This window comes from Falco punctatus, assembly GCF_963210335.1.
Source record: "Falco punctatus genome assembly, chromosome: 3".
Lineage (NCBI taxonomy): Eukaryota > Metazoa > Chordata > Aves > Falconiformes > Falconidae > Falco > Falco punctatus.
In genome coordinates this window covers 114767553-114789337 of record NC_137582.1, presented here as the reverse complement: position 1 = coordinate 114789337, position 21785 = coordinate 114767553, and the positions used below count along the sequence as shown (strand labels likewise).

Sequence of the window (21785 nt, the reverse complement as noted above, 5' to 3'; positions counted from 1 at the left end):
ATTAACAATAAACCAGGGCTCTTTTAGCATCACTAGAGTATAGAAGTGATTTCTACAACACTCCCTAAATGAGCAGATGTTCTTGTGCCAAACCAGAAATTTCCATAAATAAGGGAAAGTTCCATTAAAGGGTCAGTCAGCTTTTAGTTTCCAAGCTATGATTCTTTTTTGCTTTGTGAGGCTGATCTGAATCTCATTAAGAACTGCAGGGTTTTTTGTGGGGTTTTATTCCCCAACCCCCCCAACCCACCTCCCCCACCCCTGCTCCCTTGATGAAGGTGAGAATTGCTTGGGAAGCTGGTGGAGCTCCCTCACAGCAGAAATGTGCTTCAGGGTTGCTAATGACTCGAGTGTCCCGCCTGCCTCAAAGGCGGCAGTGAGATGATGCGGGCTGGTGTAGCCAAGGGGCCACCTAGTATTTTGGACTAGGTGGGGCTTCAGTTTAGGTGCCCAGGGGCCAGCTAGCCCTGCTGTTGATAAGGTAATGGATTTAGATGGTGGCGTAGCCTGTAATTTCAGGGAGCTTGGGGGAAGCCCTGGGATGGCATTCTTACACCAAGGGAGCCAACGCCTTGCGCAGGCTTTTTTAGATGGGAATCCAGCACAAGAACAAACTCCCCATTTCAAACGTGAAGTGCATGGAGAAATGCTTTAATGTTTGCGCTTACACACCCCAATTTTATGCACCAATTCAAATGCTTGCTCTAATGTATCCTTGCTATAACTACTGCTTGAAGAATATGCTTGCTGGAGCCATGGGTTTCAACTTTTAATTTGTGCACCTTTGAACATTGTCTGATAGGAGGCAGAGACCCCTGTGAGGTTAATCAAATGTACTGGTTTTCTAAGTGGCTTCTCTTTGGACCCCTTAAAGATAGTTCTTGCTTATTCTTCCTGCTGCAAGCTGAAAACCCCTGAACTTGAGTTTTGGTGCCGCTCAGTCTTGCATGTTACGGATTTTGAGGCAGGAGCTGTTTGGCGGAGGCCGGGGGGGGTGGGGGTGGGTGGGCAGGGGGCTTGTGCTGTGAGGTCTTTCTCCCTAATCAGCAGTGTTGACCTCTGCATGCTGGGAAGCGTGCATTGTAACCTCATGGAGCCATGGGATGTAGTATGGGGCTCCGTGGCTGCCTAATCTCTGTCGTGTGATTCTTTGATTCGAGCCCCCTATCTCAAGGTGTTTAACGTAGGTGTGATGCTTACTTACAAAGGCGGCCTTGGGCAGGGGGGAGGTGGGTCACACTGCTCCGTCTGGCCCACTGACTTGGGGGTTACCTCCCTTGCAAGGGAAGGTGGGACTACAGCTCACATAGCTGGGTTGACCGTAAGCTTGTTAGCTTACGTACTTGAAATAGTAGTGTGCTGTAACTCTTACGCTGCAAAATTTGTCTGAGGAGGTGAGTAAATATTTGAGATGCTCACCCTTGCAGAGCTCATGGCTGGTACAAGCAGGTGGCATTTGAGCTGGCTGCTTCCAAGCCTGTCCTGATGGACCACAGCGGTCACGCTGGGCTATGGTCAGACCTCTTACTGCAGAAGCAGTCCTGTTTCAGTTTAACCGTGTTTTCTCTGGGCAGAGGTGCCTGCAGCGGTGCTACGAGGCCATCTGCAGCCCCATGTTCAACTGTGCCAAGTGTGAGTTGGACAGGAGCATTGATGGTCTTAGGGGTTTCAGCCGCTGTTCTGCTGTGGTGCTACTTGCTGCTAAACAAGAGTCGCTGCTGGTGCTGTACAAGCGCAGGAGCAAGGGAATGATGTGAAATTCGGTGAAGTGCAACCCTTCACGCATTCCCACAGCCCTCATCTGCAAGAGGGGGGAACAACTCGGGGTAAAACAGCTTACAAGGTTGCGATTAGCTGTACCTTCTGAACCGTTGGTGTTATCTCATCTCTTGACATTTCCTTTAATTATATGAAATGGCCTTGACACTGTAAACAATTGCCATGGCATTGTCTCTGCAGCTTGTGTGAGTCAACGCGATGCGTAAACAGCGTTTGGTTTTGCGGACCTGATGTGTGTATGTTTCGGGACACAAGCTGCCTGCATGCGATTGTCACGTCTGCGTTTTGCATCTTGTTCTGGGATGGCTCCCATGCTGCTGGCTGCCACGTCTTCTTTCCACAAGAGCTCCTGGTGCTGGCAGAAAACGCAGGAGCATCAGGGCAGGGGCTGGGATTCTGAGGGGAGCCGAAGGGTGTCGATTAGGGTGCTCACATTTTGCTTTCAGCCCCTTCGGGCCTCCATCGTTCTCTCCCGAGCGAGCCAGTTCGAAAGGGGTAAGGAAGGGGATGATCCACGACACAAACCCAAGCATTGCTTTAATCACGCTAGCAGCAGTTTTTTACTCGGCGTGTTGCGATCTTAAGCCTGGCTGCTGCTTGGAGACACCTTGTTGGTTGAGCAATAGTAAATATTTGGAGAGTTGAGGTTGGGTTCACTCACTGTCTTGTTGATGGCTCTTGCCTGGGTGTGACCGTGGTCTGGATGTGGCACTGTTTAGGGTGGTCCCTGGTAGGTCTATGAAACATTTGGCTAGATGAACTTCCTAAGTGTTATCTTGTTCCTTAAATAGAGAATAAAGCTTGTATCAATATGAATCACAAAGTTGATAAACTGGAATGGTTCCTCTTGGAGTTGTTGTCTTGTATCGGGCAAATATTTATCCACATTGTTTCAAAAGGCATATTTGTGCAATAGAAGGAGGTCAAACCTGTAATTACCTGTTAGATTCACTCGGGTAGAAATAGCTTGTAAAAACACAGTATGTTTGGAAGGAAGCTTTTAAACCTGATGTTTGTGTGTGTGAATCTGAAGCTGTGGTTTAAAATTTAAAATTGTATGGGAGTTTTCAGTTGCTCGGGTGCAAAAGTATTTTTCTTGCTGAATTTAAGTGCCTTAAGCCGAATCTATCTGCTGTTTCTTTTAATTTCTGAACCGTGGCAGGGAATTTGGGGTTTTCTTCCAAATGTATCTGCTCGAGATGATCAGAAGCTGAGATTGTGTGCCAAACTTGCCTTGCATTTTAATAAGGAGCTTCTAGCTTAGTCAATAATTAAGGCAGAGCAGGTGCGGTGGGGAAGTTGGGTGTTCCCCAAAAGCTAAACCAAGGCGCTTTTGTAAGCCTCCCTGGGCAGAGCCAAGTGAGTGAAGGATGGTAGGATGCCCTGGCGCTGGCTGGCTTTATGCAGTAATTTGGAAAAAATGTAACTTCAGACTGAAGAGCTCTAGGTGTTGAAGGATAATTTGGCTTGTTGATGCAGTGTGCCTGCATTGAGCCTGTTGGGGTGGCAGAGGAAGTTCTGAAATTTTTTGCTGCAGTTTTATCTTGGGATATGAAGTACAAATGCACTTGCTGAGGTTTTTGTGAAATTGTTAAAAAGAGGAACCCAGACCTTGACAGAGAAATCTTGCTGCCTTTTCAGCTACCGTGTGGGCAGAGAGGCTTTCAGCTTAAATGGTTTGTCATCTTGAAGGATTCGATGTAGGAAGAGAAATTTGGGATCACGAGTCTTTTAATGAATCAGAGCAGGGATACTATTGACCTATACATTGCAGCCTAACTTCTGGAGTAAAATACAGCGTTACCTCTGAGGGTTAATTTCAATTTAATCTTACTTTAGAGGTTGAATATTTACTGCTATTCTTGCTGTTAATTTGCAGTCTCCAGTGCAGTGTTTAACAGAGTTGGTCCCATCAGTTTTATAGGTGGCGTAGATGGGCTTACTTCTTTGCTAAAAGATTCTGTTATTTTGAATAATGTCTGTATAAAGCTGTGAAGTCTTGTGTGAGTTAGGTTTGTCCAGTAAGGTCGTTACCGTGGAGGATGTGATGTCTAGCCCATCTGTCCTGCAGCAGCTTGCTTTGTGGCAAGTCCTAAAAGCACGTGCTGGGTAGAGATTTGAAAGGAGAAGAATGTATTTTTGATTGTTGCTGAAGCTTTGTTAGTTTTGTCGTTCTTTATCTCCTGTGTTTTGCAATGGGAAGCCTTAAGTGATATCAATTTACAGGTTCTTCTTGGAGTATCTTAGTTTTTGCTGTGGGAGAGGGTTAAACAACAGTTAAGCTAAATGCCATGCCTGCTTCTTCCCTAAACAATGGAATAATTAATGTAATTTTCTTCTCTGTTTTTGCTTAATGTGTTCCTAATAATATAGCTGGAAGTGGCAGATGGGTATTCTGCCTCCAAGTGCTTCACTGTTGGGAATATGCTGATGCTTTGCTGGAATGTGTCCTATATCTGTGCTTCTTTTGGCTTCTGACCAGTGCTTCTTTTAATGCTGCTTCAAGGTGCTCCAAAAAGTAGTTTGTCAGCTTTGGAGGTTCCCTTGTCTCAAGATGGCATAACCATGAATCACCACAGCCATCGAGTTAGCCAAGATGTGACTGAATCTTTAATTTTGTCAGGATCACATTCCTTAGCATTCCCTCACTAGTAAACAAGAAATTATTTAGCATGCGTTGTAATTAGTGAATGGTGAGGAGGCATTGGAGACGGTACATTTTCATTACTGGCTAAAATGTGCTCTCGTCGAAAGTTGTGCTTCCTCCACTGGAAAACAAGGCTTGGAGACACTCTGGCCTTAAGCTCCTCCTGGCCCCAAGACCTGCTACGCAATTGTCCTTAGCCGGGTCCTTGTGGCGGTTAGTGATTCCTTGTGTCCCAGCCACCCGCTGCAATCACGAGGCTTTCCAGGAGCATGTTCTCAGCTTTGTTTTCCCTTCCTAAATGTGAGGCTGAACGTGCTGTCAGTCAGCTCGTTGGCAGAGGCGGCGGCGCAGCCCACAGCGATGCTCTTCCTCCTGCTGCGCTCCGTCCCGGTGAGTGGTGGGCTGCTCGCCTTCCCCCCACCGCCGGCACACACGTGGTGGCACCAAGATGGTCCCCGGTGTGTTTGATCCACTGCCCTTTGCTTTCAGAGATCGAGCAGCTGCTGTTGCTGCGCTGACTAATTGGTGGGGGCAAGGGGACTGGAATGCTCTGGGAAATAGGAGTTTCCCTCTTGGAAATGTCACAGGAAGCATGGAGGAAATCATGCGGTTTAGGAGCGGTTACCTCACTTTTCTCTCTCATCCAAACCAGTGTCCTTTCATCAAAGTATACAGAACCTGAACAATGCGATGCCAGCTGGCTTATAAATAAACCATTTTCCATTTCCACACCGGGTATTGGGCTGACTTTTAATACCATGTGAGGAGAAAGGAAGAGCGTCACGTTGTGGTGGCTTGTGACCTCTCCGATTGCCTGCCCAGCTTCCTACCCCCTTGCTTCCCCTCGGGCGGCCGGCGCAGTCGGTAGCTCTTCCACATCTGTTTTGGAGCGTGGCCCAGAAATGGCCATCTTCATAGGTAGCCAGAGCTGTTAGGTATATATAATACATACTATTTTTTTTCTTTTTTTTATATTCTCCTTGTTCTGCCAAAGCTGCTGAGGATTGCTAGCAAACAGATTGTAGTGAAACGCAGCCAAAGTCGTGGTGCTGCCACTTTTTCTTCTCCCAGCCAGCCCTCCTGGTAATATGGTACCATGAGCCTGTGTTAGTATTAAGGCAAGGGAAGAGCCTTAAACATCCTGTCGCTGCTACTGTGGACTTTTTGGCTGATGGGCTCTTAAGGAGAACGCCCAGTATCACTGGTTTTAAATAGACAGCTCCGTCTGCACGGATGGGATAATGCAAGAATCCTTTTAATGTTCCTGTGGCTGAATCATGGAACATAAATGTCTGAGTCACTGCGGATGAATGTGGTGTTTCACGTTGGTGTGAACCGAAATGTGAACAACAGTGTCTTTATTAGAGGAGCTAATATTTGTGCTCATTATGGGCTTCATTAGATTTTAAAGTAAGACAATCCAGAAGAGTTCCTTTTACAATGTATATAAACAGACTATTAACATGTGAATGCCAGGTTTTTAATGGGATGCTGGTCTGGATGGAGAGGAAATGAAGCTTCAGAGGACAGTGATGTACCCTGCTTCTTGGGCCAGTTGTCTTGTTTTGTTTTAGCCATCTGACTCTCGTGAAATGCTGTGAAATTTTCATGTAACTGAGATTTCTTGGTTACTATGCTTTTAGAAGGTGATACGGAAGGGACAACAGCTGTATCCCTTTCTGCTTTCCTGTAAAAAGCTCTTTGCTATTCTGAGCTCTTCCTTCTCATAAAAGTCTTCACCTGTCCCCGAGGCATCCAGGCTTTGCTCTCGTTTCTTCTGGATGCTGCGCAGCTGAGTCAGATGGCCCTTCTGCATTATTACGGGAATTCTGGACGTTTGTTGCTTGTCCTTGCTTGAAATGTGGATTTTCCTTTATCCTAGATGTTCAGTTGGAATGAGGGCTGAGGTTTTGTCTTGCTGCTGTTGGGTAGAGCTGAGGCAACCTCACTAGACAGGGTGCTAAACCCTGGGTGCTGGTGCTCTGTGCTCTTCGTGTGCTGCTGGCAGGGAACTTGGCCAGGTTGTTTTGTCCCGTATTTCCCACCCCCTTGCTGTGAAACAAAGCACTATGGATGCAAAGGATTACTTAAGAGCACAGTAAGTATGGCTGCTCTTATCCTCTGTCCTCAGGCTGGAGTTGAGACAGGGACATTTGTTTTGGTGTTGTCTGCTGGTGCAGAATTTGCACCTTTCTTGCCTGACGTGGAGCTGAAGGATGGACCAACATGTTTTTCTGTCCAGGAGTCCAGCTCGAAAGCAATGATGTTGGTGTTACCTCTGGTTTGGATTTCTGCGTTTTGTCAGCCCTCTTCTGGTGGGCTCTTTGTTTTTTCTGCCCCAAAGAAGAGAGAGTTGTGGCTGATAATCCTAAAAGATGTTTGAAGTCCAAAGCCAGTTGTAACTGGAAATGCAGGCTTGTATCTCTCTGCTCCTTGAGCACCACAGCTCTGTGTTTTGAAGCAAATATTAACGCTTCTGGTACAAATGACTGTAAGTGCCTTTGTCAAATAGTCTTGTTCTCTTTGTGATGGTTCCTAAGGCCTCATCACCGATACAGAAAGGTGAAAGGGCTTTGTTGCATGATTGTGTTTTCACAGCCTAGTGAGTTATTGTGCGGCACCAGAGCCTGCGTAACTGTTGTGCGGGCTCTTGGACTGCAGCTGCTGGGAATCTAAATGCGTTCGTTTAAATCTTTCATTGAAATTTAAGCTAATGTTTCATGTTTTACTGATGTAGAAATGAGGGGTCAGGCATATGATTGTGGTGCTGTGCTTTAACAACCTACCGTGTGTCATCTGTTCTGCAGCAGAGCTTTGAGTGCTCTTAATTCACAGCAAATGCAATATAAAATGCAATGGCTTTAATCTCCTTGGAAGTCAGACAAGCCTAGATGCAGTGTTTAGCGTTCTGTAGCATTCCCAGATGCAGGGATATTTTTTCCAGACCTCCTTCCAAGCTGGACAGCTGATTTACAGACTTGAAGAAGTCTTCCAGCCTGTACCCCCGAACTTTGTGGGTCTCTGCCAGGTGGCAGCATATTTAAATGGCTTTAAAATGGCTTTTTCTTTGTTTCAAAGCAAAGAGTCTTAAACGAGGTGGAGCATGCCTGTGATTCAGTATGTTAATTGCCCACAATGAAAATCAAAAGTACTTGGAAGACTGACTGCTGTGGCTGACCAGGCAGGAACGCAGACTCTTCTTCCGAGCGCAGAGATGTCTGGTGGTGGGAGGCCAAGAAAAGCAACGCTTTCAGGAACGTCCACATGTTCTGCGTGAGGGAGGAGAGTGCTATTTGCTCCTCTGCCTCCACGTGTCCCCTGATCCTTGCTCCTCCACCTGCTTCTGCCACTGTGCTCTTGCTGTCCCTGGGGATGGTGGCTGGCTGCTAAGCGGGCGAGGGTTCCGGGGACAAGCAGGGTGCTGTGCAGGTGGAGATGATGCAGAAGGGTCCTGCTTCCTCCCCTGCTTTTACAGCTGCGCTTCGGGAGAGAGGATGGATTTACAAGTTGTCTGATGGCATGTCTAGTATCTTAGGGGAGGAACTGAGAGCATCAACATCTTCCAGGTGTGTTTGTGGCTCAGGTGGAGTTTGACCGGCTTTCAAAACTCCCTCCTTCCCTTTTCTGGGGTGCGTTGGCTGCAAAACTGCCTGCCACTGCAACGTGCGGTTGTGACCGGCCATCTCTGCCGCTGTGCAGCGGGCACTTGCTTTGGGTGTCTGTTCTGGCTCGTGCAGCATTGATTGTTCCCAGCTGCACCAGCCCAAATTGACAATCTTGGATTTTGTTGTTTCCCAGAATAGAAGGTTTTTGCTACTGGGACTGCTGCAGTAGTGAGCTTGTCCTGAACTCTTCCTGGCTGTTGGAGTAGTACTCGGTGATACTGAAATACCGCGGCTGCTGGCCTGACAAGGATAGGGACCTCAGTGTGTTTAAAACTGCTTTTTCCAATCGCCCTTCCTACAGCCGGAGAGTGCAAACCTGGATGTGTCAGATGGGCTCAGGTTCCTAACTAGTCGCTGGTGTGATGCTGCAGCAAATTCCTGTGTGTTTTTGAAATCGGTTTTGCCTTTTCCCCTAAGATAAGATTAAGCTTGTGGATGTTTAAAGAATTTCCCACTCTGTGGTATGGTGTACAACAGTTGGAAACATCTGTAGGTTCACTGAAGTCTTAACACAGAGTTTGATGAAAAATAAAAGCAGCCAAGTGGACGCATTTAAACGTTGGAGATCTTTTTTTGTTGTGATGCAAATGTTGACGAGGATATTTGTTACCTTAACCAACAAGGTGTGACACACAAATAAAAAATAGACTTGTCATTTCCATGTTAAATTTAAATTTTCCTTTTGTTAAATTAAATGAGAAGACAACACTCCCTGCTCTTCCTTTCTTCCTGGTAACTTTAGTGGAGAGAGGAATTGCTATGAAATTGTATTTTTATTATACGGCTGGCTAGATGCAGATCGGCTCAGGCAGTCTTTTACTCCTCAGGATAGCGCAGCTGCTAGGACAGAGCACCACACTTTCCCATTCATGACCGCCTTTGTTTGTATTTTGCAGGCTCAGGTACTGTTGTACCTCCTTGACTCCATTTGGGAGGTGAACCCCCTCCGTGTTTTGGCGTGCATGGTTTCTCCAAACCCTTCCTTGAGCAAAACACGCTGGTCTCCCCCCTCTCCTTGCTCCCAGCTTTTCTCTCTTCTTGCTCAACTTGATGTGAGGAAGGAGCGAGGGGTGTTGATGATTTGGATTATGCAGCTAAGAGGCTGGAGCGTGGCTGGCTGTCTCCTCCCCTTCCTGAGCTTCAGCCCTAGCCAGCTCGGCTCTGGAATGACAGGCATTCCTGCGTGAAGGGAGCTGGCACCGACACCTATTTATGAGAATCAAGTGCCCGGCCATGGGGTACGGGGAGAACGGGACCCGCGTTGAGCCGTTCCCTGAGAGTTGGTAGCCGCCTCGCTCGCCGGGCTCTTTCCTAGTCTGAAGCGTGGATTTATCGTTTTAAAGGACTAAAGTGCTCTCTCAGGATAGGTTTTTTTTTTTTCCCCTCTCTCTCCCCCTCCCGCCTCCTCCCAGAGAGCTGCTTAGAAAAGAATCTAATGGGGCAGCCACACTTCTCGAGACCGGTAAATCCAGCTGCTTTTGGTGAGTAATGGAGGGCAAGGGAGACGGAGGAGCCTCTGGGGCTGCGGCTGGGCAGGATTGCAGGTGAAACCGAGGAGTTGGGAGGAGTGGAATGTGGGGCTTGTGTAACCTGCGTCCGACTTGGGGAGCTGGGAAGAGAAACCAGAGAAATAACTCCATTTCCTTCCTTTCGCTTACTCATGTCACATGGATTTGCTGTGCAACATGTTCTGCTGATCTTCAGAGAGGGAGCAAGCTGCTGTTTTTAGAGATAGCCTCTGTCTTGTACGGCCAGATTTGGGGACACTAGCTTTGCAAAGCACCTGAACAGCGGTAAGATTCACCCGTGTGGGGTAGGAGCCAGCCCTGACGGTGTGCCCAGACCAAAGCTGCCCAGAATCGCCTCCTTGTGTGTAATGTCACCCAGCTTTTGGGGGCACCTATACTAGTTTTTGGGGGAGAAGGGGCTTCACAGTCACCTTCCTGCCTGTTTTCTTTCTCTACTCGGAGTAGAGAGAGTAACTGTCAGGCTGTAGTAAACAGAACCTTGCTTGAAGTCCTGGAAGTAGCACTACTTCCACAACACTGTGTGTGGGTCAGTGTTATTTCCAGGTCTCTGTCTTAGGTGCTGTTCCCTGGGACTGCCATGCGCTGGCTATAAGAGGAGACTTTACATATCACGCTGTTGCCTTTTATTTCATACTAACTTGCCGTCAGCTGCCTGGGCTGAGTTGCTTACACTCATCTGTAAAATGGAAGTACCTGATTTTTAGAGAAACACTTGACATTTGCACATGGAGAGCTCCCTGAGGTACGGATTTCTTTTTTGTCATACTTTCTCACTTTTATGACTTTGAACCTACCAAGTATTTTTAGGGCTCAGATTAAACAGTGATTCTTTCTTCCCCACCCCCAGTTCACTCCAGCTAGCCTTGTTCAAGAGCTGCTAAAAATAGGTGGTATTGAGAGAGTGGAAGGGAGAAGTAAAACTTAAGTCATCTTTGTACTGTCGATGGAGATTAACAGCATCATCTCCTTGGATTCATGTGCCGTTAGAAGCCAACCTGTTCAGTCTTGGGCTCTTTCTGTCATCAGGCACCGGAGGTGGTGGTAATTTTCAGGGCAGTGGGCTCACTTGGTGTGATGATAGTGTCCCTTGCTGGAGACTGGAGGCCAGCAGACTTGGTGTTTCCTCAACTGGTCATTTGCTATCTGAAGTCTTTTCTTCACGGCACAGCTTGCAAAGTTCCTATTTAATAAACTGTGAACTTGAAGAGATGGTTCTTGCATTAACTTTGGCAGGATGCTATTGAAAAGAAAAGTCTTGTGAAGATTATGGTGATTAGAAACATAAAAATGACAGGGAAGCCGAGGGCTGGGACTATTTGAGGCTGTCTTGTGGCCGCAGCCTTTTATTGCTTTGAGGTCGGGATTCACGTCTTTGCTGGACTATTCAGGAAATGCACGTGAAGTTTTTAAAGCTGTTATAGAAAGCTTAGAAACATTTACCTAAATTGCTTTTTTGATACTTTAACCTTAACAGCATTTCCCTCAAGAGAGCCTTTGTTTGCTTTTTTTTTTTGAGTTGTAGCTGTTTGCTTTTGAAAGCTTTTTGGATTTTTAACTGCTCTGCCTGGCACAACAACGCTGAAGACGAGGGAGCTGAATTCTTCTCCTGCCTGTGCATCCGCGGTCCTTCGGCAGCAGGAGGGTTTGTTGCAGTCCTGCAGCGTTGCCAGTGAGGATGCTGCACAGACTCCGCGTTGCCAGGCGGTTGGTCCCGCTCCGTAGCCTTAGGTCCAGGCTGTGCTGCAAAACGTGCTCCTCACACACGTCGTCCGGGGTGTGCAATGAGCAGCCACGTTCTCAGCAAAAGCTCCTGATGCACCTTCTGGGCTGGTGTGATAGCAGAACTTTGGGGGGTGGGGGGTGGTGTAAATTAGGGAAATAACGGTGATTAAGCAGAAGTGTTCAGATTTGCTCAAGTGCCTGATTTGTCTGAGTGCTTTCTAGCTCTCAGCTGAGCGTTTACACTGGCTTTTGCTCTAGCACAGTCTCACTGCCGCAGTTGTGTCTGGATGTGAGCCTCCAGGCTGTGACTGTGAGACAGAAATGCCCAATGAGTTCCTTATGAACAGAAACTCCTGGGATTTATGGAAATCCTGTAGTAACTACTATGATAAGAGATGGATCAGGTTCTGGGTGAGCTATGGATTGCAGATGGAAAGAATCTGGCTGAAGCTCATGATTTACACACTGTGCAAGTCTGGTTACAAAGCAAAGTACTGATGCTTTCTCCTACCCTCTGTGAGGATGTTTCTTTGTGAAGATGGAATTTAACTAATCTTGCATCTCTGAAAAGGACTGGGGCAAAGAGCCTGTTGCGGTGCACGCAGTGGTGAGGTGCATCTTCTTTTGGAGTTAGTGTGTTCTACCAGCTCTTGGATACCTGCAGAGATACTGCGGGGAGAAAGGCAGCATTTCTCTGTCTTTTGCTAACAGCCTCAGTGTGCAGTCCTGTCCCGGGGCTCACTGACCCTTCATCCTTAAACCGTTGTGCCATTTTCTTCCTAAACACTGGAAATTGGTAGTTTCCCTCCCAGGCATAAAGCAATATAATATGAATTGTCAGCATCTGGGATGGAATTCTTTGATTTCTTCACAGCCTTCAGTCTTGCTTTGTTAGGGTCTCTAACTTGGACCTTGAAGTGATTTTTGGCTTATATAGTGGTGTGCCAGTTCTAAACAAAATAGAACTTCTCCATAGCCATGCTGGCTTTTGATGGTGTGTGGCCCGAGCTGAATTGGTTTAAAAATTCACCAGGACTAATCTTGTAATGACCTACACTAGATGCAGCTTGGTTTAAAATTTACTTTTTTTTCATACTGTGTATCAGCGTTGCTACTGTCTCGTGTACTGTTGCAGGTATCCTCCCTGTGAGAGATGATCCTGAATGAAATAAATGCTTTTTGTTTATTCATGTTGGTATCTGAAGCTTCTGCTGTGCCTTTTTCTAGGCTGGTAGAGCATTGCTGTGCAGAAGGGTGTCCTGGGTTTTGATCTCTGAAGACGGGGGTTAACTATATTTGCTCACATGATGGCTTTTCCTCCATCGGACCATGGTGTGACTCGTTAAACCATTACATTTATATGTTGGTATTTCCTAAAGGTCAGCTAGATAGCTGCTTGCTGTTGTGAGTGTCCTCCATGCGTAGCAATGGTGTGAACACGTGTGGTATTTTTAATTGACCCCACGGATCCTGGCTCTGCTGGTTTGACCCACTGAGAGTAGTGGTAGAAGTGAAAGCTTTACCATCTTGAATAGCACTGGCAGCCCCAAGTGTGACACAGGCTTTGGGAGCAGATGACACATGCAGCACCGTAGCCACTTGCTGACTGCACGATGAGCTTGGAGAACAACTACGAGTCTCCAGCTTCTTCCACTGAAATGGTTTCTCTTCTCTGGAAAAAAAACATTACTGCAGTAGCTCAACACCACCTGTGTTCTTGCACGACGGTTTTCACGTAATATAAGGTATGGTGGGAGAAGAGCTTTTTTCCGCCTGTGTTTTAACTGCAAGATTTGAGTGTAAATGTGTGTAACAGTCTGCGAGGGGAGGGTCTGAAGGACCAGCTGGCCAGGCAGACTGATGGAGAATTGCATCCCTAGCTGCTTGGCACTGCTGGAGCTTTCTGCCTTCTTGTGTCTCCAGGCTGTGCCAATTTTGTGATGTTTCCCTAGACTATTTCAGTCTAAACATTTTGGGTTAACAGAGATCTGCTGCTTAAACAGCTCAAATTCACCTGCTTGTTTTGATGGAACAAGATCAGGACATGTTAAGTGTTTCAGAGGAAAGATGGGAGATGGCAGCAGGCTGCGGCAGGGAAGCTGGGAGGCAACCAGGGCACAGCTCCCTCCTCAGCCCAGCTGGGTCCCGGGGGTCTGTCCCAGGCATGGTGGGTTGAGGGCCTCGGGCTGGCTGCTCGAGGAGAAGCACCACGCTTGCCTGGGGAAGGTGCTGAAGTTTGCAGTAGATGTTTTTCCTCTGGAGTTTTCCTTCAGGTGGGGCACTGTTGCAGGTCAGTGCGGTGGGCATGGTGTGCTGGTGTCAGCGTGGGCTCTGTGGGGCTTCAGGGTCGCTTTTCCGAAGCGTGTACTTCATGTCATTCTTGCAGAAAGGTTCAGCAAGGTTGTGCTTTGACGTGGGGGCACACTCGGGACTTGCTTATTGGAAAGTTCTTGGTCTTCTCGTGAGGCCTCTGCTGGGTTCACCTGGGCCTGCGTGACCTCATTTCACCTTTTTCATAACTTTGAAATGAGTCTTCCAGCCTGGCACCACGGTGAAGGTGAGGCCGGTCTCTTGGACACAGACTTGCCATGCGACAGCCTCTGTGCTGAGCAAGGGTTGGGCAAGTGCATCAGCTTCCTGATGCTTTTCGTCCTTCCCTTCAAGTCCAAGTCCTCTTCTTTTGCTCCATTTTTTTCCCCCCAGCACTGCACTGTGGTTCCTTAGCAGTTTCCCAGTGCATCACTCGGATAAGGAGGGGTTTCTGCCTTGTGTGGCAAAGCAGACACTCCTGTACCTTGCAGAGCAGAGCAAGAGGAGGAATCCACCTTGCTGAGGCTCCCTTCGTAGTGAAGAAGGCAGCTTGGGTGAGAAATGTCCATTTCTCTGCACCGTTTTGTGGAAATTTGAGCTGGCAATGGGCTGTGAATGGAAGGGAAGGTCCTATCCGGAGGGAGTACAAGCAGTATCTAATGTGACCCATCCCTGAACAATGAGGGTATTTAAAATACAGATCAGTAAAGCACACCTACAGCTGCTGATCCACCTGCTAATTAGCAGTGCATGTAATTCATAATTGCATCACAACAGACTGTTTTAAATGTCTATGTCCGTGTGGCAATTATGGACTGTAAAAGGAAGAGTGCTGTGGAAGGGCGGTAGGAGCTGAGCTCTCCTGTGAGCGGCCTGCGCTGCAGAATGGGACAGAAAATCTCCTCCTGTACTGGGGAGGGGAGTTGCTTTCACGGCAGCAGTATTGCCGGGTGGGCTGCGGTGGTCTCGGGATGTTCACACTGTTTACTAACATGTATTGAGTTTCATTCTACACAGAGCAAAAGGCTCAGTGAAAATTATTTGGGCTGAGGTTCTGCCATGTGAAGGGGTACACGGGATGCCTGTCTCCCCTGCTTGCGTGGCTGTTTTTGGACATGGAGCCGATGATAAAACAGCAAAAACAAGTGTTTTCGTGTTGGACGAGACCTGAGGGCACAGCACAAACCAGGAGCAGTCGATAGCGTGGCTGATGGGGTAGCACGGCAGAGAAGCAAGAACTGAGTTATTAATATTGATGCTGAATGTCATTGTGAAACCTAGCTTTTGTATTAACCTGCATAATTGCAATTAATGGCAGTCAGGCACCTGGTGTGAAACTCCACCCTGAGATGGTATTTGATTTGACAGCCAGACCTGGACGGCAGAAGCTGCTGAAAGAGATTCTTCCGCCTGGAGTAAAACTCGCATGTGGGCTCTCCCCCACCCCCCCTGCTTTTAGCTGCTCCTGCTTTGGGGATATCATGTGTCTCCTGCAGTTTCGCCTCATCCTTTCATGTCCACCATTCCTCCCTGGCTGCTCGGAGGTGACTGCGGCGGGGGAATGCTTGTCGTTCTCCCTCTAATTGGAAATGGAGACATCACAGCTTGCTGAGGTCTCTGTTCATTAATCTGTGGGCCTGATGGTTGAGTTTTCTTTTAATAACTTTTTTTGCTTAGTGCAGCACTCTGACACCTTGGGTGGCAGGCAGCACGTAAGTTACATTCCTAAGAGCAGTTCAGGGAAGGGATATAGATGAAGTGAGCTTGGTAAGGCCGCCTTCAGTGCTGTTACTGCTCCTTGGGGAGGTGAGGGAGGTGCGTTTGCGTGGCACTAGGGATGCAAATTCAGCCCACAGCTTGTGCCTGGTAAGTGGTCTTGCCTGACTGGTAAACTTTGGGAACGCTCTGTTGAATAAAGTGAATACTGCTTTTCAAAATTACATGTACAACTCCAGGGCTAGCGTTCTAATCTCTGAAGAAAGTGCCTTTAAACATCCAGATAATTGTTCTTGAGTTTCTGGGAGCTTGAAATGCCTTTTTTTTTTTTTTTTTGTCCCTACCTCCACCTTCCCCTCCTCCCTCCCTCCCAGCAGAAAAATCACAGAATAGAGCTGCAGAAAATCACAGATCAGTGCTGACATCTTGTATGTTACTTTCCACCCAATTTCTCTCATGTTATGAATCCAGTTTTGTTGTGGGGTTTTCTTTAAGAAGCTCAGATGCTGAACTGATTTTGCTTTTTCAAATAAATGTTGGTTGGCATCAGCTTTTGACTGGTTCTGGGTGAGCTTTCTGTTAAGGGGCTGATTAAAAAAAAATAAATCAACTACCAAACAGAAAACCCCATCAACCACCAGTGTGAAATCTGGAGTCCCACGAGAGGAGAGAAGCCTGTACAGAGCTGGAAGGGGTTATGCATTTTTAGGTAAAGTCTGAAATGGCCACAATTAGTGTTGAAAATCCCTTTTTCCTGCTGGTTGGCACAGTGACATTTCTTTGCCACTCCCACCTCTCATTAAACCAGAGTCCTGGGCTGGCTTTCCTCTTCTTCCATCACTTGGTTAAAAACTGCACTTCTGGCATGTGCTCTAGATCCTCCTACTGAAATAGGCTCTGGTTTCTCTTGCGCTGTTAGCATGGTCTCTGTTGTTCTTTTCTTCCCTATTATTCAGTGATACTCCATTTTATTTGTGCTCAGACTGAAAAATTGAGGTCCACCTAGCCTGTGCAGTGTTGTACAGTGATAGCCTGTCCCCAGAAGAGCCAGCCTGAGGCTGCTTGGTGGGGGCTCCCTGGGCTTGATGCTTCCCGGGGTCTGAAATCTCATGCTAGGAAGCACAGCAGGGTTGCAGGTAGAGCTCCATCAAACAACTCGTTTGGGGTTTTTTTTTTCGTGTTTTTTTCTTTTTCCTGTTTGTCTTTTTTTCCCTGTCCTGAATCTGCTCTTCTCCATGTTGACAGGAATCTGCTTTTCCATGTCTGGGTCTGTATCCTTGGTGGATATTTGTAGGATATAGCAGATCCATTATTCGCTCTTTGTCCTATGTGCAAAATGGCTTTCCCTTAAAATTCTTTTCCCAATCCCTTGGCCTCAGGAGATGGGATTCCTGGCTGAACTTTCCACGTTGCCTACAGGGTATTGTCTTTTCTGCAAGCACGTCATACAGGCTTGTCTGAAGTTGACTGAAAGGTCTTTTGTGATCCCAGAAGGCTCACGAACTCCAGAACGTTTGACTTGGAGGCTCAAAAATAAAACGTGAAAGTGCAGTTTGTAGCAGTGCACTCAGCCTGCGGTGTGTTCGGCAGGGCTGTAGGAAGTCTCGAGGCGCTCTCAATACCACGTGTTTTCACAGAGTTCTGCGATGCAGCTTGGGTGCTCCTGGCTTTTGTAGTGCTGAAGCTAAGGGATTCTTGGTCTGTAAATTAAGACCATGAAATAGGCCACCAGCTGGCTTCACTTAGGTTATGTGCGCTGATTCTTTTTTTTTTTCCCAGCCATCGCTAGATTCTGCTGATTGTAAGTGTTCCCTTATGTTTCATCAAATACCCAGAAAACAGCAACACCAGGCAAGCCAGAACTGACAGTCACCAGCTTAGCGTTTTGGATTCTGGTTCTGCTTCGCAAGTTGTTTCTTTATGAACGAGTGGGGGTTTTTTGTTGCAGCAGATCGGGGCTTTTTGTGTGTCCCTTCCCGCCTCTGTGTCCTTCTTGTGTTGTTCTCCAGAGACTTCAAGTACAGTAGGTGGAGTGCAGGCCTGTATTGTGTTGCTTTCCTGTGTAGCTGTTGCTCTTGGCCAGCTTTGCTGGCCTTATTTATAGAGGAGAAAATCAGAGAGGCTAAGTGCTAGCACATACAGCTGTTGTAACGGGTCCGGTAATTTCAGTGTGTGTAGACAGTCATGAAAGTCGGCTCTGCAGTCTGGAAAGTATTTGTGTTGGCGTAATTACTTGTATCTAGCACCAGTTGCTTCCAACTGAAGATGAGAAACTGCAGCAAAGTGATTTGCGATCCTCGGGCGAAGCTGTGACGCTGCAAATTGAAACTAATCCTTGTTTTGTTAGAAAGCCTCTTATCGGTTACCCTTTGCACTGTTAACACTGGAAACCCCACTCCTGTCTCCCCAAGCTAATGCTGACTGGTTACGTGAAGGCATGGAGTCTTGCTACCTTCCTTGCATGAACATACGCCACCGTTTCGCAGTGTGCAAGGGGCAGGCTGGTGGGAGATGGCAGCTGGTATCTGCGGCGCAAAGGTAACTTCTTTATTCTTTTTCATGCAGCCGAAGAGGTGGATCACTCCCCAGCTGATGCCGGCATGGGGGTAGACGTTTTGGAAGCAGGTGACACCACACCTCCTACAAAGAGAAAAAGCAAGTTCTCAAGCTTTGGCAAGATCTTCAAACCCTGGAAGTGGAGGAAAAAGAAAAGCAGTGACAAATTTAAGGAGACTTCGGAAGGTAATTGAGGGTGGGTGGGAGTCCCTTCTTCTGCTTGGGAAACCTGCTATTAGCCATCTGGCTAGTGAGAAGGGCTTGCTGTCGCAAGCCTGAGCGCTGACACATGTAAGAACCAAAATGTGACTTTGGTGATGGGCTGGCACCTGTAATCTCTCCAGAAACACCTTGCCATGGAGCAGTAGTTTCAGACAAATAAATTCCTTTCTTGCAAGGAACCTCCCCAAGCAGCTGTGGGGAGGGAGGGTTTGCTCCACGATCACCAGTCTAGTGTGAAGTGCAGGCCTGAACGTGCAGTCCTTCCTACCTCCTCTTAATCCATGCAAAAACAGTGAAATTTGAAGCCTTTTTATTTCCTCCAGAAGATCCCTTTAAAAAAGTATCTCCTTGAACTTCTAGCTTACCCTGTTTTCTGAGTGCCTTTTTTCAATTTAATATCAGTTTTAGAACGAAAGATTTCTATGCGAAAGCCAAGAGAGGAGCTGGTAAAAAGAGGGGTTCTGTTGGAAGACCCTGAGCAGGGTGAGTCTGCAAACGAACTTCTCCTCCTGTCTGTGTTCTGTGTAGCTGATCTTCCTCTGGTGAAACCTCACCCTTGCAGCCATTCTCTTTTGGGAGACAAATTTAAGGGCTCTTTGCTAATGTGGTTCCTGTCTGTTTGTCTTGCCCTTTTCGATATGCTCCCTCGTCTGACTTTTGCACCTGGCGAGGAAGGCAGGCTGTTCAGGGAGGAAGATGTTGCTAAGAAAGTGCGGTGCCTGTCTTGGGCATCTTCCTGTTTGCTGCCAGCGGGGAGGGATGTTCTGTTTGTCACTTCCTATCCTCTCCCTCTGTACGTGTCCTGCTCCAGCCACCTTGTCTTGTCCTGCTAAGCTCTTCTGTCACACTTGCACTCCCCATCTCCAGCTTGTCCTGATCCCACTCCAGACTGCACTCTGACCATGGCGGGAGAGGCACTGACCTCGGAGCTCCGGTTCAAAGGCCTTAGTCTTGGAAAAAGAAACAAATTGATGACTTCTGAGCTGCCTGGGTAGGGGCATTGTCCTCAAGGAGTTATAGACAAGATGCTTCATGGTATGGTGTCATAATTAGCCATGGCTAAGTTTCAATAAGCTTGCCCTGCTGTCAAAGAAGTCTTATCCCCTTTTCTATCATCCCTAATGCATCCTGAGTTGGGGCCACCCTGCCAAAATAACTTCTCAGCCAGATGAGTTCGCCATCCAGTCACCTGGCTGCGTGTTGGGTGATGTGGGTACGAGGAGGGGGGCAGGAATGTGTGTTGGGCTAGCAGCCCACCTGGCTGGGTGGCAGCATGGTCTTTGGCTTAGAGCAGTGTGTAATTGCACCTCAGTGGCATGCTTCACCTAATGCAAATTTCGAGGTGGTTCTAAGAAAGATGCAAAGTGGAAACGTGGAGGTGAAAAAGTGGTTTTCAGACCAAACCACTGAAAGCAAAACTGAGAGGAAATGTCTGAACGCAGTTGTTTGCGGCTATACTGTAATAAAAGCCATCTACAGCTACCTGAGGGTGTAAATGCCGGGCTGGGCAAAGAGTTCACTGGGGTACAAAAGTGTGTGAGGTCACAGGATGAAACCGTGGAAGAGAGATCAAAGGCTTTGGATAACAAACTTCCAACTAGAGATGACAGAGGAGAGATCTTCCAGGCTGTAAGGGTGTAACAGAAGCGTGGCTTGAGATGGAATTATTTTCTTCTTTTGAGTCATCTGATCTGGCTTAAGAAACAGAAGATGGCTAGAATCTGGATGAAGTGCAAACCCAAGGTATTGAGGGAACAGTCGGTATTGTCAGGAGGGTTAGATTAGAAAGCTCATTATCTTAATCCCTTCTATGAGTTTAAGACATTTGGGCAGCCATAAAATGGTGATGGTTGGTTATTGTATTTCCTTGTAATTTTAAAACCTGCTTTTACAAGGTCAGTAAATTTTCTTAGGTGAGTTCTTAAGGGAAAAAAAGTGCTGGAAATCCTATGAGACAAGTAAGTGAGGAGGCAGGGAAGAGAAGTATAGTGGAGGTTTTCAAACCCGGTGCAGCCGGGAGAGGAGGCCCTGCTGCTCTCGGGGTTGGCAGCCAGCAGGTTGTGCTGGGCTCACAGTAAGGAAAGACGATAGCGTTGGACTGCCTGACCTTGAAGGAGGTCAGTGGAACTGAAGTCGAGAGTAAGGCGGTGTGGAAAGGCCATCCGGAGGGTTCTGTGTGCGCTGCAGCTCCCTGCCCAGAAGGGCATGCGGGGTCTGAGTGCTAAGGGAAGCTAGGTCATACCCGTCCTGTCTCCCTGGCTGAAAACTTCAGCTGGCCAGAGGCAACTGCTGCTATAAACAACTCTGGCTCAGCTCTTGAGCTTCGCCCCAGCTGGGAAGGAAACTCCTTGTGGCTGTCTGTACATCCTGCGTTTCAGGGAAGGGCAGCGAAGCAAGCGAGGCAGCATGGTGTTCCATCGCCTCTCAGGAGCTAAGGGTGTTTTTTACAGAAAAGAAAGCCCGGGAAGCTTTCGGCTCCTTGGCGTCTTTGCTTTCAGCTTGTGCGTAACACCAGGTTACAGAAAGGGAGAGGTAGTACCTTGGAGGGGGAAAGGAGGGGTGGAGACAGTAGTTGAATAAATCATCAAAAATCAGAGCAGCAGAGCACACTGGGGTCTGACCCCTGAGGGCCTGTGATGCTGTACGCTGCAATTGCTTGAGAGATGGTAGGCTGAAAACACTAAGGTTTTTTAACCAAATTGGTGATGTAGCTACTCAGGTTTTCTTGAGTTGGAAAGCAGTCAAAATGGGCAATGCCCCATGAGAGCCGGGTGCTAAGTGTGATTTTCGGAATAATATTATCAAGAGTTTGTCCTGTTAGGGCAATTACAGAGGCAGAGAATGTCTGAGTGTCCTCACTGTGACTAGGGCTTTAAGTGCTCTCAAAAGCGTGGGCTGAAAAGAGGGTGGTTTGGGTTTTTTTCCGAAAGAGGTGTTGTGTCTAACATTTGGGAAACTCTGTGCTAGAATCTGTAAAAGCAGAAATAGTTGAGCTGAACTACATCAGATTCTGAAGATGTGTCATTCAGTGTGATTAACACAAAGGTAAAAAAGTGAGGCAATAAGCCTTGCTGTGGGATGTTTTGGGGAGAGCAGTGTTGGGTTTTTTTTGCCAAATTCAGGGTGGAAACAGAAGGAAAATAGAGGTGCTTCAACTAATTTTAAGACTATCAAAATCTGGGTTTGCATGTCCAGTAGGTCGCTTGGCCAGTGTTGGAATTTGTATTACAGCAGAGAATTTATGAATACTGTAACAGCGGGTAGATGCAAAAGCTGCTGGAGGTTTTAACTGCCATCGCAACGTGGGCTGTGGCACGGCATCGGGGATACTAGTCTTAAATGCAGTAATGTTCTGTCTGAACAAGGTGGTAGATTAAGATACTGCTGAAGAAGAAAAACACTTGATGGGATACAGTGCTGTACTGTTTTGCTTGTTGATAATGAACTCAAGGGCTCTCAGCTTCAGTTAGTTGATGCTGCTGCGTGCTCCTCTGCAGAAGGTCGCTTGAAGACCAGCTGTTTCAGAAGCCAGAGAAGCTGGTGTGGATCAGTGGTGGTTCAGTCAGCTCAGCCATACCTCCTCAGTCTCCTGCTTTCTGAGTGTTTTCTGTTTGCTTCTCTGCCCTCCCCATCCCCTTG

General features: G+C 47.4%; 2 protein-coding genes across 10 annotated transcripts in view; one reads left to right on the top strand and one right to left on the bottom strand.

Annotated features, from left to right (window-relative positions):
* Positions 1–21785, top strand: part of PHACTR4 (phosphatase and actin regulator 4) — a 68197-nt gene that overhangs the window by 35240 nt on the left and 11172 nt on the right. For 7 of the 9 annotated variants that reach the window (XM_080378849.1, XM_080378854.1, XM_080378851.1 and 4 more), the window contains 2 exons: positions 17934–18110; positions 18549–18629. In XM_080378849.1, coding sequence (XP_080234975.1) covers positions 17934–18110; positions 18549–18629 — 258 coding nt within the window. Of the gene's footprint in view, positions 1–9336; positions 9573–17933; positions 18111–18548; positions 18630–21785 lie in introns of those variants that run through there. The other 2 variants (XM_080378847.1, XM_080378846.1) reach the window with 2 other exon arrangements.
* Positions 18637–21785, bottom strand: part of ASAP3 (ArfGAP with SH3 domain, ankyrin repeat and PH domain 3) — an 87981-nt gene continuing 84832 nt past the window's right edge. Inside the window, exon 27 of the mRNA XM_080378845.1 lies at positions 18637–21781. The gene's annotated coding sequence lies outside the window, so the exon portion shown is untranslated. The remainder of the gene's footprint in view (positions 21782–21785) is intronic.